Raw genomic sequence first — 13240 nt, 5'->3', positions numbered from 1 at the left:
TTTTCACTTTACTCAGAGTTTCGGGACCAAATCTGTGGTTCTCAATTATTTTCTGCCATGCACCCCCCCGCCCCCCTCGCTCCCTTCCAGGAGAGACATATTTTTTTTTAGTCCTCGGGATGTTGCTCTAGTCAGGAAGTAGGGCTCTACATTAAAAACAAAAATGACTTGCCCATGGGGAATCCTTAAGGTGAGAACTACTTGCCCCAACTTGCCCCATGTAAAATGAAAAGACCGCCATAATGATTTTTTAATTCAAATTTTTGTGGCATCTCATGAGAATCTCAAATAAAGATGAAATAATGATCATTTCTTGTGGTTGTTTTCCTACATAGATCATGACGTTTGGATTTTGAATCCAGAAAAAAATGCTCAATGGTGAAACAATAATACAAATAATAATAAATAATAAAATACACAGAGAAATGGAAGCGCTATAAAGACGATATAAATATGTCTAAATATATCCACATAAATATACATCGAGCGAGCGGTCACATCTTTGGTAGCGAATGTGTTAATTGGACAACTGCTGGAGCTGTAACGTTGTGTGAGACACACAAGCACCAGACTTGATCGTCGGAACAACTTTTATTTTATTGCCCTACAAGCACAATATTAAAAACACCGGCTACTTTTGTGGCCATTAAAGCTAAAACTCTTGATTTCACTTCCTGTCCGCCTGTCTTTCAAGTCCCCTCTGGAACACATTTATAGTAACGCACACAATGTCTGATTTTGTCTACTTTATTAGGTAATACATAATAACATGATGTAATACGAGCGTAAAAGGTGACTACCAGGGTGTTATTTCATGTCTGGAACCAATCAACTGCCATAAATGAGCAATTATTGTCCACGCTATGATTTCCATTGCAACAACATACATCGACAGTCCTCCAGCAGAACTTGTTGAGGCGGCACATTTTGAAAGGTGGGCGGAAAGGGCTGCAGTGGGGGTCTTTTCATAGATGCCACGCTTCCACCAGCTCTGCTCGTAGCTGCTACATGATTGATACCTGGTCCCTGAAGTGTCAACAACTCTGCCTTGCCTCTGGAGAAAGGGGCTCTCCGTGTACAATGTACTCCATGTTGCATAGAAATGACTTACGCCAGCAAAACTATTTTTTTTTTTTTGCACCCATTCCTTTTTGTGCGTTTCACATCCACTAAATCATCCCTGACGCATTCTTTATCTCTGAGCACAAGAGATCCTACTTGTTATTTTGCTGAAGCGTATGCTACCTGTACAAGTCTGCCGATCAAGCAGTGAGCATTTATTATTAATGACCTTCTAAACACGGTTTTTAACATTTTTAATTATTTTTATTTATTCTAAATTATTTAAATTATTTGTTTACGCTGTACATTGTTCATATTTGATGTAATCTATTTATTCTCCACATTATTATTTATTATTTATTATTATACGGGAGCCAGGCAACAACATTTTGTTGGCAATTTCACTGCTGTGTTATTGTGCAATGACAGTAAAGGAAGTCTATTTATCCATCCATCCATCCATCCATCCATCCATCCATCCATCCATCCCAATGTTACATTGATGAGACATTGGGTTACCTTCACACTGCAAATCCCCCATGACATAGTGAAAAAAGGTCTCCTCCCATTCTGTGTGGCAGTGGTACATTTTGTGCTTCTGACTTGACTATATTTCTTCCCCATTCCATTTAAAATGCTTACATAAATTCGAATAAACAAAGCGTAGGCTAACTCGTGAGCTCGGTAGCGTGCTGTGCTTAAAGGGGAACTGCAATTTTGGGGGGAGAAATTTTCCCTAAAATTCACAATTCTTATTGTATCAAAAACGAGTTAACATGAGCTAGCTAAAAATACACATCATCGGGGATGCAGCTCTGTAACAACGTTGCATGGTTTGATATACATGCATTAACTGGATCCTACTTTGTGGAAATCCACCTATTTGGGTCTGGAACCAAAAAATCCTCTAGGGTCGTGGGTCGTGGGTATGCTGGAGCCTATCCCATTAATGGATGGATGGATGGATGGATGGATGGCGGTCCATAAGTCAAGTTTGCCGACTCCTGGCCTTGGACTTTCCGTCCATATTTGTGCTCATCAGATTCCACGGCACCGTCTGCTCATCCAAGCGCTGATCTCTTGCAGTATTCTACTTTATCTCCTCTCACCCACACACTCAGAAAAGCTTTACATCACCTACAGCCGCGGCAGAGCCCCTAAAGCCTGAAACGTCTCAATCGCGTGTTCACTTCTATCCCACACCTTTTTTGACCAGGCAAAGAAAAAAAAATCAATGCATTCTAAAACATGGTTTACACCAGGGGTTCTCCAAGGCTCACAACCCGGCACCCACATTTTCTATCGGTCATCAGGTTGCAAACTATTTTTACTCAATTCCAATGTATGTGATCATTTTATTATGGAAATGACTAGGAACATACGGAATAATTCCATGCATACAAAACTTGGAGGAGATTGATTTGACAAAAGAGAAAGAAGAAGTCGACTACATGATCATAAATGATGTTCCTGCATTAGATCACGTTAGGCTTTAGGCTACCTGAATACCAGTGACCCGATCATGGATGAAAAAGACTCTGATGTTTTCATTCCAAGTGAGCCATCTGAGGAAAGGGACGTCTTAGAGTTGATTCATCTGCACTTGGTCCGGTTTTCCCCCGTTAAGAATTTGTCACTTTGATCCACGGAAGCTCAATGAGTCCCAGTTGTGAGCGGTGCCAGAAAATTACATTTCCATCATGACGTTTACCGCAATCATTCAAGATCCCAAAGGTTTATCTGCCTGGGATTTGAGCGCCAGCTTTCCGTTGTGTACGAGGACGAATGAAAGTTTGGTGAAGTTGAGTGTCCACGTGCCATTTCACCAAGGGGTTAGCGTTTATGCATACGCACGCTCTCTTTTGTATTATCATTAAACGTGTTAACCAGTGTTGTGCCTCCCCAAGGGCGGCTGAGCAAAGTGAGTGTGATAATATTGAAAGAGATAACAAAGCCATAAAAGTTATGACGGAGCAGTTGCTCAATCATGCCTGAATGTGTGTGGTCTGGTGTTTGGTGTAAATGTCCCCATGTGGGATAAGAACTAATGGTAACGGTAATGGTTTTATTTCATTTCAACATGCATCAGATTACAATTGAGTGCATCCCATAATCAGTTCCCAGTTCCACATGTCCGAAAGGAGTAGGAAGAAGCAAAGCTTATTAAATCCTACCCCTCCATCTGGTACTTTTACAATCAGTAACTGGTACATTTGTTCACTTCCTGCTTTCATAATATAGTTTCAGTATTTTAATTTTAATTTTAATTTTAATTTTAATTTTAATTTTAATTTTAATTTTAATTTTAATTTTAATTTTAATTTTAATTTTAATTTTAATTTTAATTTTAATTTTAATTTTAATTTTAATTTTAGTTTAATCAAACTATAGAATGGATTGAGTAAGGAAATCAAAAATCAAAATTAAAATTTTAAATAAAATTTTAATAAAATTTAATTATTACATTTGTTCACTTCCTGCTTTCATAATATAGTTTCAGTATTTTAATTTTAATTTTAATTTTAATTTTAATTTTAATTTTAATTTTAGTTTAATCAAACTATAGAATGGATTGAGTAAGGAAATCAAAAATTAAAATTAAAATTTTAAATAAAATTTTAATAAAATTTTATTATTTTAATTAAATTAAAATTTAATTTAATTAAATTTAATTTTAATTAAATTTTAATAAAAATTAAAATTTAATTAAAATTTAATTATTTTAATTAAATTAAAATTTTAATTTTAATTTTTTGTTTCTTGAATCATCGTTGTGCATTGTTTGATTTCCTTACTCAATCCATTCCATAGTTTGATTCCACATACTGAAATGCTATGGCTAGCATAACATAGTCCTAGCATAGAAGTGTTTCAAATGTACTTCTTCATCATCATACTATCATCCGCAAATCCAAGTATTAGATGTCCCTCGTTTATGGCGGTTATTTGGTTCCAGACCCGACTGTGATAAGTGAATTTCCGCAAAGTAGGAGTCAAGATGAATAAATTGAATATTTTTGCAATCAGTGCATAGAAAACCTGTTTAGGATTTTCTACATCAACATCAGAGTTTGTCAAGAAAACATATTATTGTTCAAAGATTGGTATCCAGTATCAGTATTTAATGTTGTATACAAAATATGACCCACAAATGATCTTCTTTGTCTACCCCTGACTAGGACCCCCTTCAGCTCCGCAGAATCTGGTCTACACCATCAACCAGACCACTGTTACCCTGGAGTGGAGCCCGCCGGCTGACACGGGCGGACGCAGTGATGTCACCTACAGGGTTCGATGCCGACACTGTAGCTGGGAACCTGAAGAGTGCGGACAGTGTGGGCCAAACGTGGGATATTTTCCCGCACAATCAAGACTGGTGGATAGCTACGTCAACATTGCTGACCTGCTGGCCCACGCCAACTACACTTTTGAGGTGGAAGCCGTCAACGGCGTGTCTGACCTGAGCCGCACTCAGAGGCTGTTTGCTGCAGTTAGCATCGCCACGGGCCAAGCGGGTAAGACTGACTTGGGTTTTTCTTTAAGAACGCATGTTGTCTTGGAACTGGGGCTACAGCTCAAGGTTATTTTCTTGGTCTGTTCACCTGAAGCTTGTTCAGACCCTAGACCAGTGGTGTCCAAAATGCGTCCCGAGAACAGGAATAAAATTACAAATAAAAATTAAAGATATGGTAATGGTAATGGTTTTATTTCATTTGAACATGCATCAGATTACAATTGAGTGCATCATATAATCAGTTCCCAGTTCCACATGTCCAAAAGGAGTAGGAAGAAGCAAAGCTTATTAAATCCTACCCCTCCATCTGGTACTTTTACAATCACTAACTGTTACATTTGTTCACTTCCTGCTATTTTTTTAAATTTAAATTTAAATTTTAATTTGTTCACTTCCTGCTTTCCATAATACAGTTAATTTTTTTTTTTAATGTACCTCGTACCAAAAACATGCTAGGTTAATTAGCCACTCCAAATTGTCCATAGGTATGAATGTGGTAGGCTCCAGCCCCCCCCCCCCCGCCACCCCCGTGAGGATAAGCGGTCGAAAATGAATGAATGGACAAAAGGTTGTCCAAAGTGCAGCCCAGGGGCCCTTTGCGGTCCGCAGCTGTTTTCGTATTGGCCCGCAGCACATTGTAAAAATATAAAAGTGGTCAAATGAAGGAGATCGGGAAGACCTGGGTTCGATTCTCCGCTGAGTGGAGTTTGCATGTTCTCCCCGTGCGTGCGTGGGCTGTTGTTGAGCTTTTCTAATCGGTACATGTGAGCGCTAGTAACAGGCATGTGACTGCGGTCATTTGGTCTAGCTCTTGAATCCAGTCTAAGGCATTTGGTTTTAAGTAAGTCCCAAATAATCCGGTTCCAATTCCCTCCATCCTGCAGTAGACTATATTTAGTATCTCTATTTTGCACTGCGCAACTAGCATTATTTAGCTAACCTGGAAGGTTGTAGCGATGCTACATTTACATGCTAAATATATGGGGATATGAGTTTTGATCCATGTCACCCACAATTAAAATGATTAAAATGAAAATGAGGTGTTTTATAACTTGAATCTGCCCTGAACACACACAGCAGAACAATTCCAACACCATCTACTGGATGTATCTCCAACCCACACACGTCTGGAGTTCCTTCATCCTTTCTCATTCTCATTGCAAGAACGCAGGATGCATTCAGGGACACTCAGAACATCACAAAAAAGGGCTTAATAACGCGCGTGTGCGTGGTTAAATAAACAGGAAGATAAAGAAAAACATGAATTGGATAGTCTTATCACTCGCTTGCTAATTCTTAAGGAGTTTAATGAGTTACGTGCCGCTTCATGTCCTGCTACGTCCGCAAAGCAGCATATTTTGGAGCTGGGGGGTGGGGGCGGGGGTTAGTGGAAGAACGAGCGGCAGGAAATAGCGGAGAAGGCAGCAGCGGTGTTCGACATCATCATTATAAATGATGGTGGCGATGGCTGTGTTAGATATGTCAGAATATGCAAATGAGTTTGATGCTGAATAATGAATGATGAATTCACAAAGTTTGGGTCACACTGATGATTTTTTTTTCTCATTTTCCAGTATGCCTTTATCTCTGACCTTTTTTCAAGATACAACCTTTTGAAATAGTAATATCAGAACGGAGCCTTTAGGGTAATGAAATTTACTTGAAATGACGTGATGTCTGTGAACACGGATGACTCGGAATAACACGGATTCAAATATTCTATTACTATTAAAGGGACTAATATTCGACAAATGGATGTTTAGACTTGTGTGCTAGCTTTTAGCTTCATTGACATTCATTAATTACGGTAAAAATGTCATATTTCAGACATAGTCGATAAGAGTGATTAATCATGATTAATTTGGTTCAAGATTAGTAATGGTTTTATTTCATTTGAACATGCATCAGATTCCAATTGAGTGCATCCCATAATCAGTTCCCAGTTCCACATGTCCAAAAGGAGTAGGAAGAAGCAAAGCTTATTAAATCCTACCCATCAGTAACTGTTACATTTGTTCACTTCCTGTTTTCCTAATATAATAGTATTTTTTAATTTAATTTAATTTAATTTAATTTAATTTAATTTAATTTAATTTAATTTAATTTAATTTAATTTAATTTAATTTAATTTAATTTAATTTAATTTAATTTAATTTAATTTAATTTATGAGTAACTGTTACATTTGTATACTTCCTGAACAAATGTGTTGTGATTGTGATTAATCTGATTAAAAATTTTTAATCATTTGAAAAAAATAAAATAAAATTTAACCAAAAATGTGCACTGTTGCACATTTGTGAATTGTGGATCCCGAATCCACTGTCTTAAATGATTCAGGGTGTACCCCGCCTCTCACCCTAAGTCAGCTGGGATAGGCTCCAGCATACCCCCTAGTGACCCTAGTGAGAATAAGCGCCATAGAACATGGATGGATGATGAAAGCATCTTCCTGAAAATAATCCAATATTAGGACTGCTTTTAATCTATATATATATATATATATATATTATTATTATATTATTATTATTATTATTATAGGCTATATAATCATGTGAGGTTGACTCGTTCATGTTTGGCACATAAAAAGGTGATTTTCTGTTATCTTTTTCTGATGAAGACGTTCATAGACATGTATACGTGTTTATACTCTCCCTGTCGGTAATGCTTGATCCTGCCGCCGTGATCAAAGTGCCATATTTGTCTGTTGAGCGCGTGCGTGATAAGAAGATCCACCCTTTAGGTGTAAATGCAAATCGCTGCCAAGCCCAGCAGACCTGAGCTGACTCTGTTCCACTTCAGCAGAAATGTAAGGATCACTTCAGCCGGATGTAATTGGCACCTCCGAGTCCACTAAAACCTACATGTTTAAATGAATAAAGCTTTTATGGCTCATCAATCAGAACGGATTCACGTCGGCATGGCGAGGCAGCAGAGTCCCCGAGCGCTATAAGGGCTGCCTCCATTTCTCCTCATTCATGCTTCTTAAATGAAAATCAGCGCGTACGCAAAGCCGACAGCGAGGAAGCGAGGGGAATGATAATGCACGTGAATGCAGATGGTGATCCGTCTAATGAGGAATTCACATCATGCCTAATTACTCGGCTGGAAACATGTGAATAGAGGTTGGAGCCCAGCAATGTGCTGAGTGCTTATCTTTCGCTCAGCCTCGTCAACTTTAACCTCCATTTAAAGTAGGTTCACGCAATCTGTCTTGGCTTTTTGTTTCTGCACTGGAAACAAACCAAATGACCAAATGGCTGCAGGTATGTACTTTGTTCATTCATTCATTCATTTTATACCGCGAGGGTCATTTTACAATCAGTAACTGTTACATTTGTTCACTTCCTGCTTTCCATAATGCAGTTTACAGTTTTTATTTATTTATTTATTTATTTTTTAAGATAATGTACCTCGTACCGAAGTACGACTTATTCCCATAAATTATATGACTTTGTCACCAAACATAATTTTTTCAAAAATTGCAACTTTGTTCAATTTTTTTTCTCATAATATTACAATTGTTTGTAATTACATTCATTGACATTGACATTGACATACATACATTGACATTCATTAATTACGGTAAAAATGTCATATTTCAGACATAGTCGATAAGAGTGATTAATCATGATTAATTTGGTTCAAGATTAGTTATGGTTTTATTTCATTTGAACATGCATCAGATTCCAATTGAGTGCATCCCATAATCAGTTCCCAGTTCCACATGTCCAAAAGGAGTAGGAAGAAGCAAAGCTCATTAAATCCTACCCATCAGTAACTGTTACATTTGTTCACTTCCTGTTTTCCTAATTTAATAGTATTTTTTTATTTAATTTAATTTAATTTAATTTAATTTAATTGATCAGTAACTGTTACATTTGTATACTTCCTGAACAAATGTGTTGTGATTGTGATTAATCTGATTAATCTAATCTAATTTTCTTCTCGTAATTAGGACCTTATTTTCATAATTCTTTGGCTTTTTGTGCAATCTAAAAATTACTGAAATAACTTCCTACTCCTACTTCGGTACGAGGTGCATTATTAAAAAAAAACTTAAACTGTATTATGGAAAGCAGGAAGTGAACAAATGTAACAGTTAGTGATTGTAAAAGTACCAGATGGAGGGGTAGGATTTAATAAGCTTTGCTTCTTCCTACTCCTTTTGGACATGTGGAACTGGGAACTGATTATGGGATGCACTCAATTGTAATCTGATGCATGTTCAAATGAAATAAAACCATTACCATAACCAAATATTTGGGGAATAAAGTCATAATATTTCAAAAAAAAAACGTAAAAAAAAAAATTGGATTTTTTTTTTACTGATATCGCAAAGCTGAGATGAAATAGATATAGCTTATTCCATACTTGGGTGGAGAAGGTTTGGACACCCCCGCTCTAGTGTTGGAACCCACCCAACAAGCACATGATAGATATGATATGTACATTTTAAGCGTTTATTTGATGCCAATATGATCCATGCAGACCTCATACATGGCCACATTATTTAGCATCTGTTGTGTTCTTGTAAAAGGACCATTTTTTAAGTGCTTCCATTCTGTTTTTGTGTGAATTCTGTGGAATTAAGGAGGACATATGCAGATGCCGCTGATTTCTGAAGACTGCATAACAAGCAAGAGCGGTCTGATTTAGTGGCGGGCTCAGATGGGAATATGTGGAAGTTGAAAGGCTGATTCGCATTCTGTTTCACGCTATAGGCGGAGTTCTGCAGGAGTACACATAGACACCGTTTAAATTATTCACACCTCTGTGAGAAAGGGATTTAGGCAATGTGTTTTTTTTCTGTCAGTTTGCTGTTTACCTTGAATATTGCACTGCGTTCTATTCAGACTCTCACTTGGGGGGAATTTGCGTTGCTTCCTGTTGAAGCGAGTGGAAGTCTGACTGCTGAAGCCCCCGACGGTTGTTGAAGTCTTGGATTTGTTCACAGCTTTTTGCCTCCAACTGACCTTGAATGTTGACCGTGATTATACACACGTGAAAAAATGTTGTACTGTTGGAATTTAAGATGGTCTGCCGTTTGACGCCCCTGCACAACCCCAATTGTTCCATTGACGGACCGCTGTGAAATATATCAAAAATTTCTCAGTGGTTAGCGCGCAGACCTCACGGCTAGGAGACCAGGGTTCAATTCCACCCTCCACCCCTAATTTTCAAAAAATTAATGGTTGTTTTTTTAATTTCTCAAAATATTAAAAAAAATAATATATTTTTTCTTGAATGTTTCAACTCTATGCAACTAAAAATATTTCTCCTGATAATATTACAAAATTATTATTGGACAATTTGGACTTTTTTTCCTGATTAAAAAATTAATTAATAATTATTTTTTTATTACTAATTTGTAACCATGTTTAGAAATTATTTTCTATTTTCTTGTACAATGTTTTTCGTATTATTACATAAAAGTTTTTTTTATATTTTTATATTTCAACTTATGCTACTTGGCTGCACGGCGGTCCAGTGGTTAGCGCGCAGACCTCACAACTAGGAGACCAGGGTCCAATTCCACCCTAGGCCATCTCTGTGTGGAGTTTGCATGTTCTCCCCGTGCATGCGTGGGTTTTCTCCGGGTACTCCGGTTTCCTCCCACATTCCAAAAACATGCTAGGTTAATTAGCCACTCCAAATTGTCCATAGGTATGAATGTGAGTGTGAATGGTTGTTTGTCTATATGTGCCCTGTGATTGGCTGGCCACCAGTCACACATCTTAACAGGCTACTGTCTACTGCAATCGACGCCGTTCAGTCAAGTCTGATGGCATAAGCTTGAAACAACGTCCTCTGCAGGATTACCCAAGTCCCACCAAGTCTGGTCTCCATTGCCCTATATGCAGACTAGACAGTATATATGGACACTATATATGAGGCCTGACTTTCTCGACTATAAAAAAAAGTCTGACTGCATCAGTTTTTCCCGATTTGGATTTTCGCCAGTGAAATGCATTTCCGTGTGTAGTCTGCGTCCCACTGGTGAGGTAGTCTCTGCAGCCCATGAGCAAGAAACTTGTCAAAACACTTTTGACAGTTGCCCTCAGAGTCTTTGTCTATTTTTTCCCCCACTATACGCTCTCCATGGCAATGAGTGCACACAGAAACTATCATGAATTCTTAATTCACTCATGGCACAAGTTTTCTCTTGCTGCTGTTTTACCAACTTTCAGCCCTGATTGTTTGGAATTAGAAGCGGGTTCAACCAAACGGCTGGATTATAACCCAGCATGGACGTTGTTGTAGGAAGTGTGATGATGACGACGCCCGTCTCTGAAAAGACAGTCAAGGGCAGGACCAATAGGATGGTTATTGGATGGTTGGTTATTTAAAAAAAAAAAATCAAAAAATTGTTACAACTATAATGATGAAAATGGTAATATTAATGATGATTATAATAATGGTGATAATAATAACAATAATAATGATAAAGATGATAACAATAATAATAATAATGATAATGATAATGACAATAATAATATTACAATGATAATAATAACAGGGGAATACAAATGTAAATAATGGAAAGTTATTTTGATTGATGTAAGAAATCCACTGTAATGTTTCATATATTTGCCCAAATAATTTTTTTTAAAAATGCTATTGAGCAAACAGCACTCATGCAGAAATATTCAGTGTTCAGTGTGAGCTCAGCGTGAGACCTTTGGAAATCCAAGGAAATATAGCTGAATAGGCGCAGATTCTGGAAGATCTAGAAAGCTTTCTGTGTGGGATATCGTGTGTTGTTGTATTCAGTCCACAATTTCTTAATAGTGAGAAAACGACATTGTTTAGTTAGCCCTATCAATTTCATAGAAGCAGATCCTTTCACATGTTCAAGGATACTCATGATGGTCACGACAGGTTTACAGAACATCGGTTGGAATTTCTTCTGCCTTTGGAGTATTTTACGATGTCTAATTTCTATACAAATTGCGTCCCAACCATCTCAGGCTGGCCGATAACTGACTTCATCTCCAAGGCCTCGAACATGTAATGTCCAACAACAACAACAAAGATCTTTTAATTGACGCTTGTTGTTCTCTCGACAGCTCCATCCCAGATCAGCGAGGTCATCAAGGAGAAAGTCCAGCAGCGGAGCATCCAGCTGTCCTGGCAGGAACCCCAACAATCCAATGGAATCGTCACGGAATATGAAATCAAATATTATGAAAAAGTACGTGACGCTTTCTGTAACTCGTTACTCTCCATTACTCAGTTGCCGTTTTGTATCGCGGGTGCAATTTCCTGTGTCGTGGTTGCAATAATGAATGAGGCGCTCATACAATTTCAATCAGGCTTATTGGTCTTTTACGCACACTTCCACGCACCTTTGCTTTCTATCTGGCTCTCTGCTGCCCTGTCCTGCATACCGTTTACCGTTGGCGGGATCCGAGCTTTGAGTTTGAACACATCAGAGGTTTTCATTAAGATTTAATCAGCACATTTACTCAACAAATGAAAGACACTCAGATACCGGAGCATTTTTTTACGAGTCACCCCAACGTAATTGCAGTCTAAGATTAAAAACAAGATGCCAGGCTGCGGTGGAAATAAATAAATAAATAAAAACATTCAAAACGCTTCATGGTTTAGGGAAAGTAATTGACTAATTCCAGAAGCCCATAACGTCAGGGTGTCATGTTGGTCGAGGAAGGCCAGTTATTAACGTTTAACATCACCGTGTCCTCCTCCTTCCGTGTCCCATGATGTCAGGTGACATCCTTCGCAATACGTCATCGTCCGTCGCTCAAGTGTTTGTGATTTTGATTTGAGCTCATTTGGTGAAAGTCTTAACCCTAAGTTGACACCAAAGTCACCCACATTGTGCGCAGTGGTTGTTTTACACACCGGAAGGGGCGTTCCAAAAAAGGGAGAGAGGAGGATTTCTTAATAGTGAGAAAACTACATTGTTTAGTTCATTTATTTTCTACCGCTTTTTCCTCACAAGAGTCGCGGGGGGTGCTGGAGCCTATCCCAGCTGTCTTGGGGCGAGAGGCGGGGTACACCCTGGACTGGTGGCCAGCCAATCACAGGGCACATAGTATAGACAAACAACCATTCACACTCACATTCATACCTATGGACAATTTGGAGTGGCTAATTAACCTAGCATGTTTTTGGAATGTGTTAGTGTTCTTACAAAGAACACTAAACTCATCACACACCAACTTAACACTCAAAAGGTAGAATTTAGAAACCAGCTCAACCGAATCATTCATTCATTTTCTACCGCTTTTGGAATGTTTTTGGAATGTGGGAGGAAAACGGAGTACCCGGAGAAAACCCACGCATGCACGGGGAGAACATGCAAACTCCACACAGAGATGGCCGAGGGTGGAATTGAACCCTGGTCTCCTAGCTGTGAGGTCTGCGCGCTAACTACTAGATATTAGGGATTATTGTGCCTGTTGTGATATCATTCAAACCTGCAGTAAAGGCCTGTGCTCCAGTGTTCAAGTCTGGTGCTTGTGTGTCTCACCCAACATGACTACATCCTTGGTTTAGCCATTTTTATGTTTGGTAATGATTCATTTAGGCAAGAAATCCATCATATTTTGCTAAAATGTGCATATTTTATGACTAGTGATCAACTGTATAGACAACCACGAAACAGGGTCAGTCATTTTTTGGGAAAAAATGTGATG

General features: G+C 38.2%; 1 protein-coding gene across 2 annotated transcripts in view; it reads left to right on the top strand.

Annotated features, from left to right (window-relative positions):
• Positions 1 to 13240, top strand: part of epha7 (eph receptor A7) — a 61216-nt gene that overhangs the window by 31219 nt on the left and 16757 nt on the right. Inside the window, exons 5-6 of one of the 2 annotated variants that reach the window (XR_013629484.1) lie at positions 4242 to 4577; positions 11645 to 11758. Coding sequence is in view for 1 of the 2 variants with exons in the window: in XM_058086429.2 (XP_057942412.2) it covers positions 4242 to 4577; positions 11645 to 11769 (461 nt within the window). In the remaining variant the exon portion in view is untranslated. Of the gene's footprint in view, positions 1 to 4241; positions 4578 to 11644; positions 11770 to 13240 lie in introns of those variants that run through there. The other variant, XM_058086429.2, reaches the window with a different exon arrangement.

This window comes from Doryrhamphus excisus, linkage group LG11 (genome assembly GCF_037039965.1).
Source record: "Doryrhamphus excisus strain RoL-2023G ecotype Guam linkage group LG11, RoL_Dexc_Guam_v1.1, whole genome shotgun sequence".
NCBI classification, from domain to species: domain Eukaryota; kingdom Metazoa; phylum Chordata; class Actinopteri; order Syngnathiformes; family Syngnathidae; genus Doryrhamphus; species Doryrhamphus excisus.
This window is presented reverse-complemented; position numbering and strand designations above follow the sequence as displayed.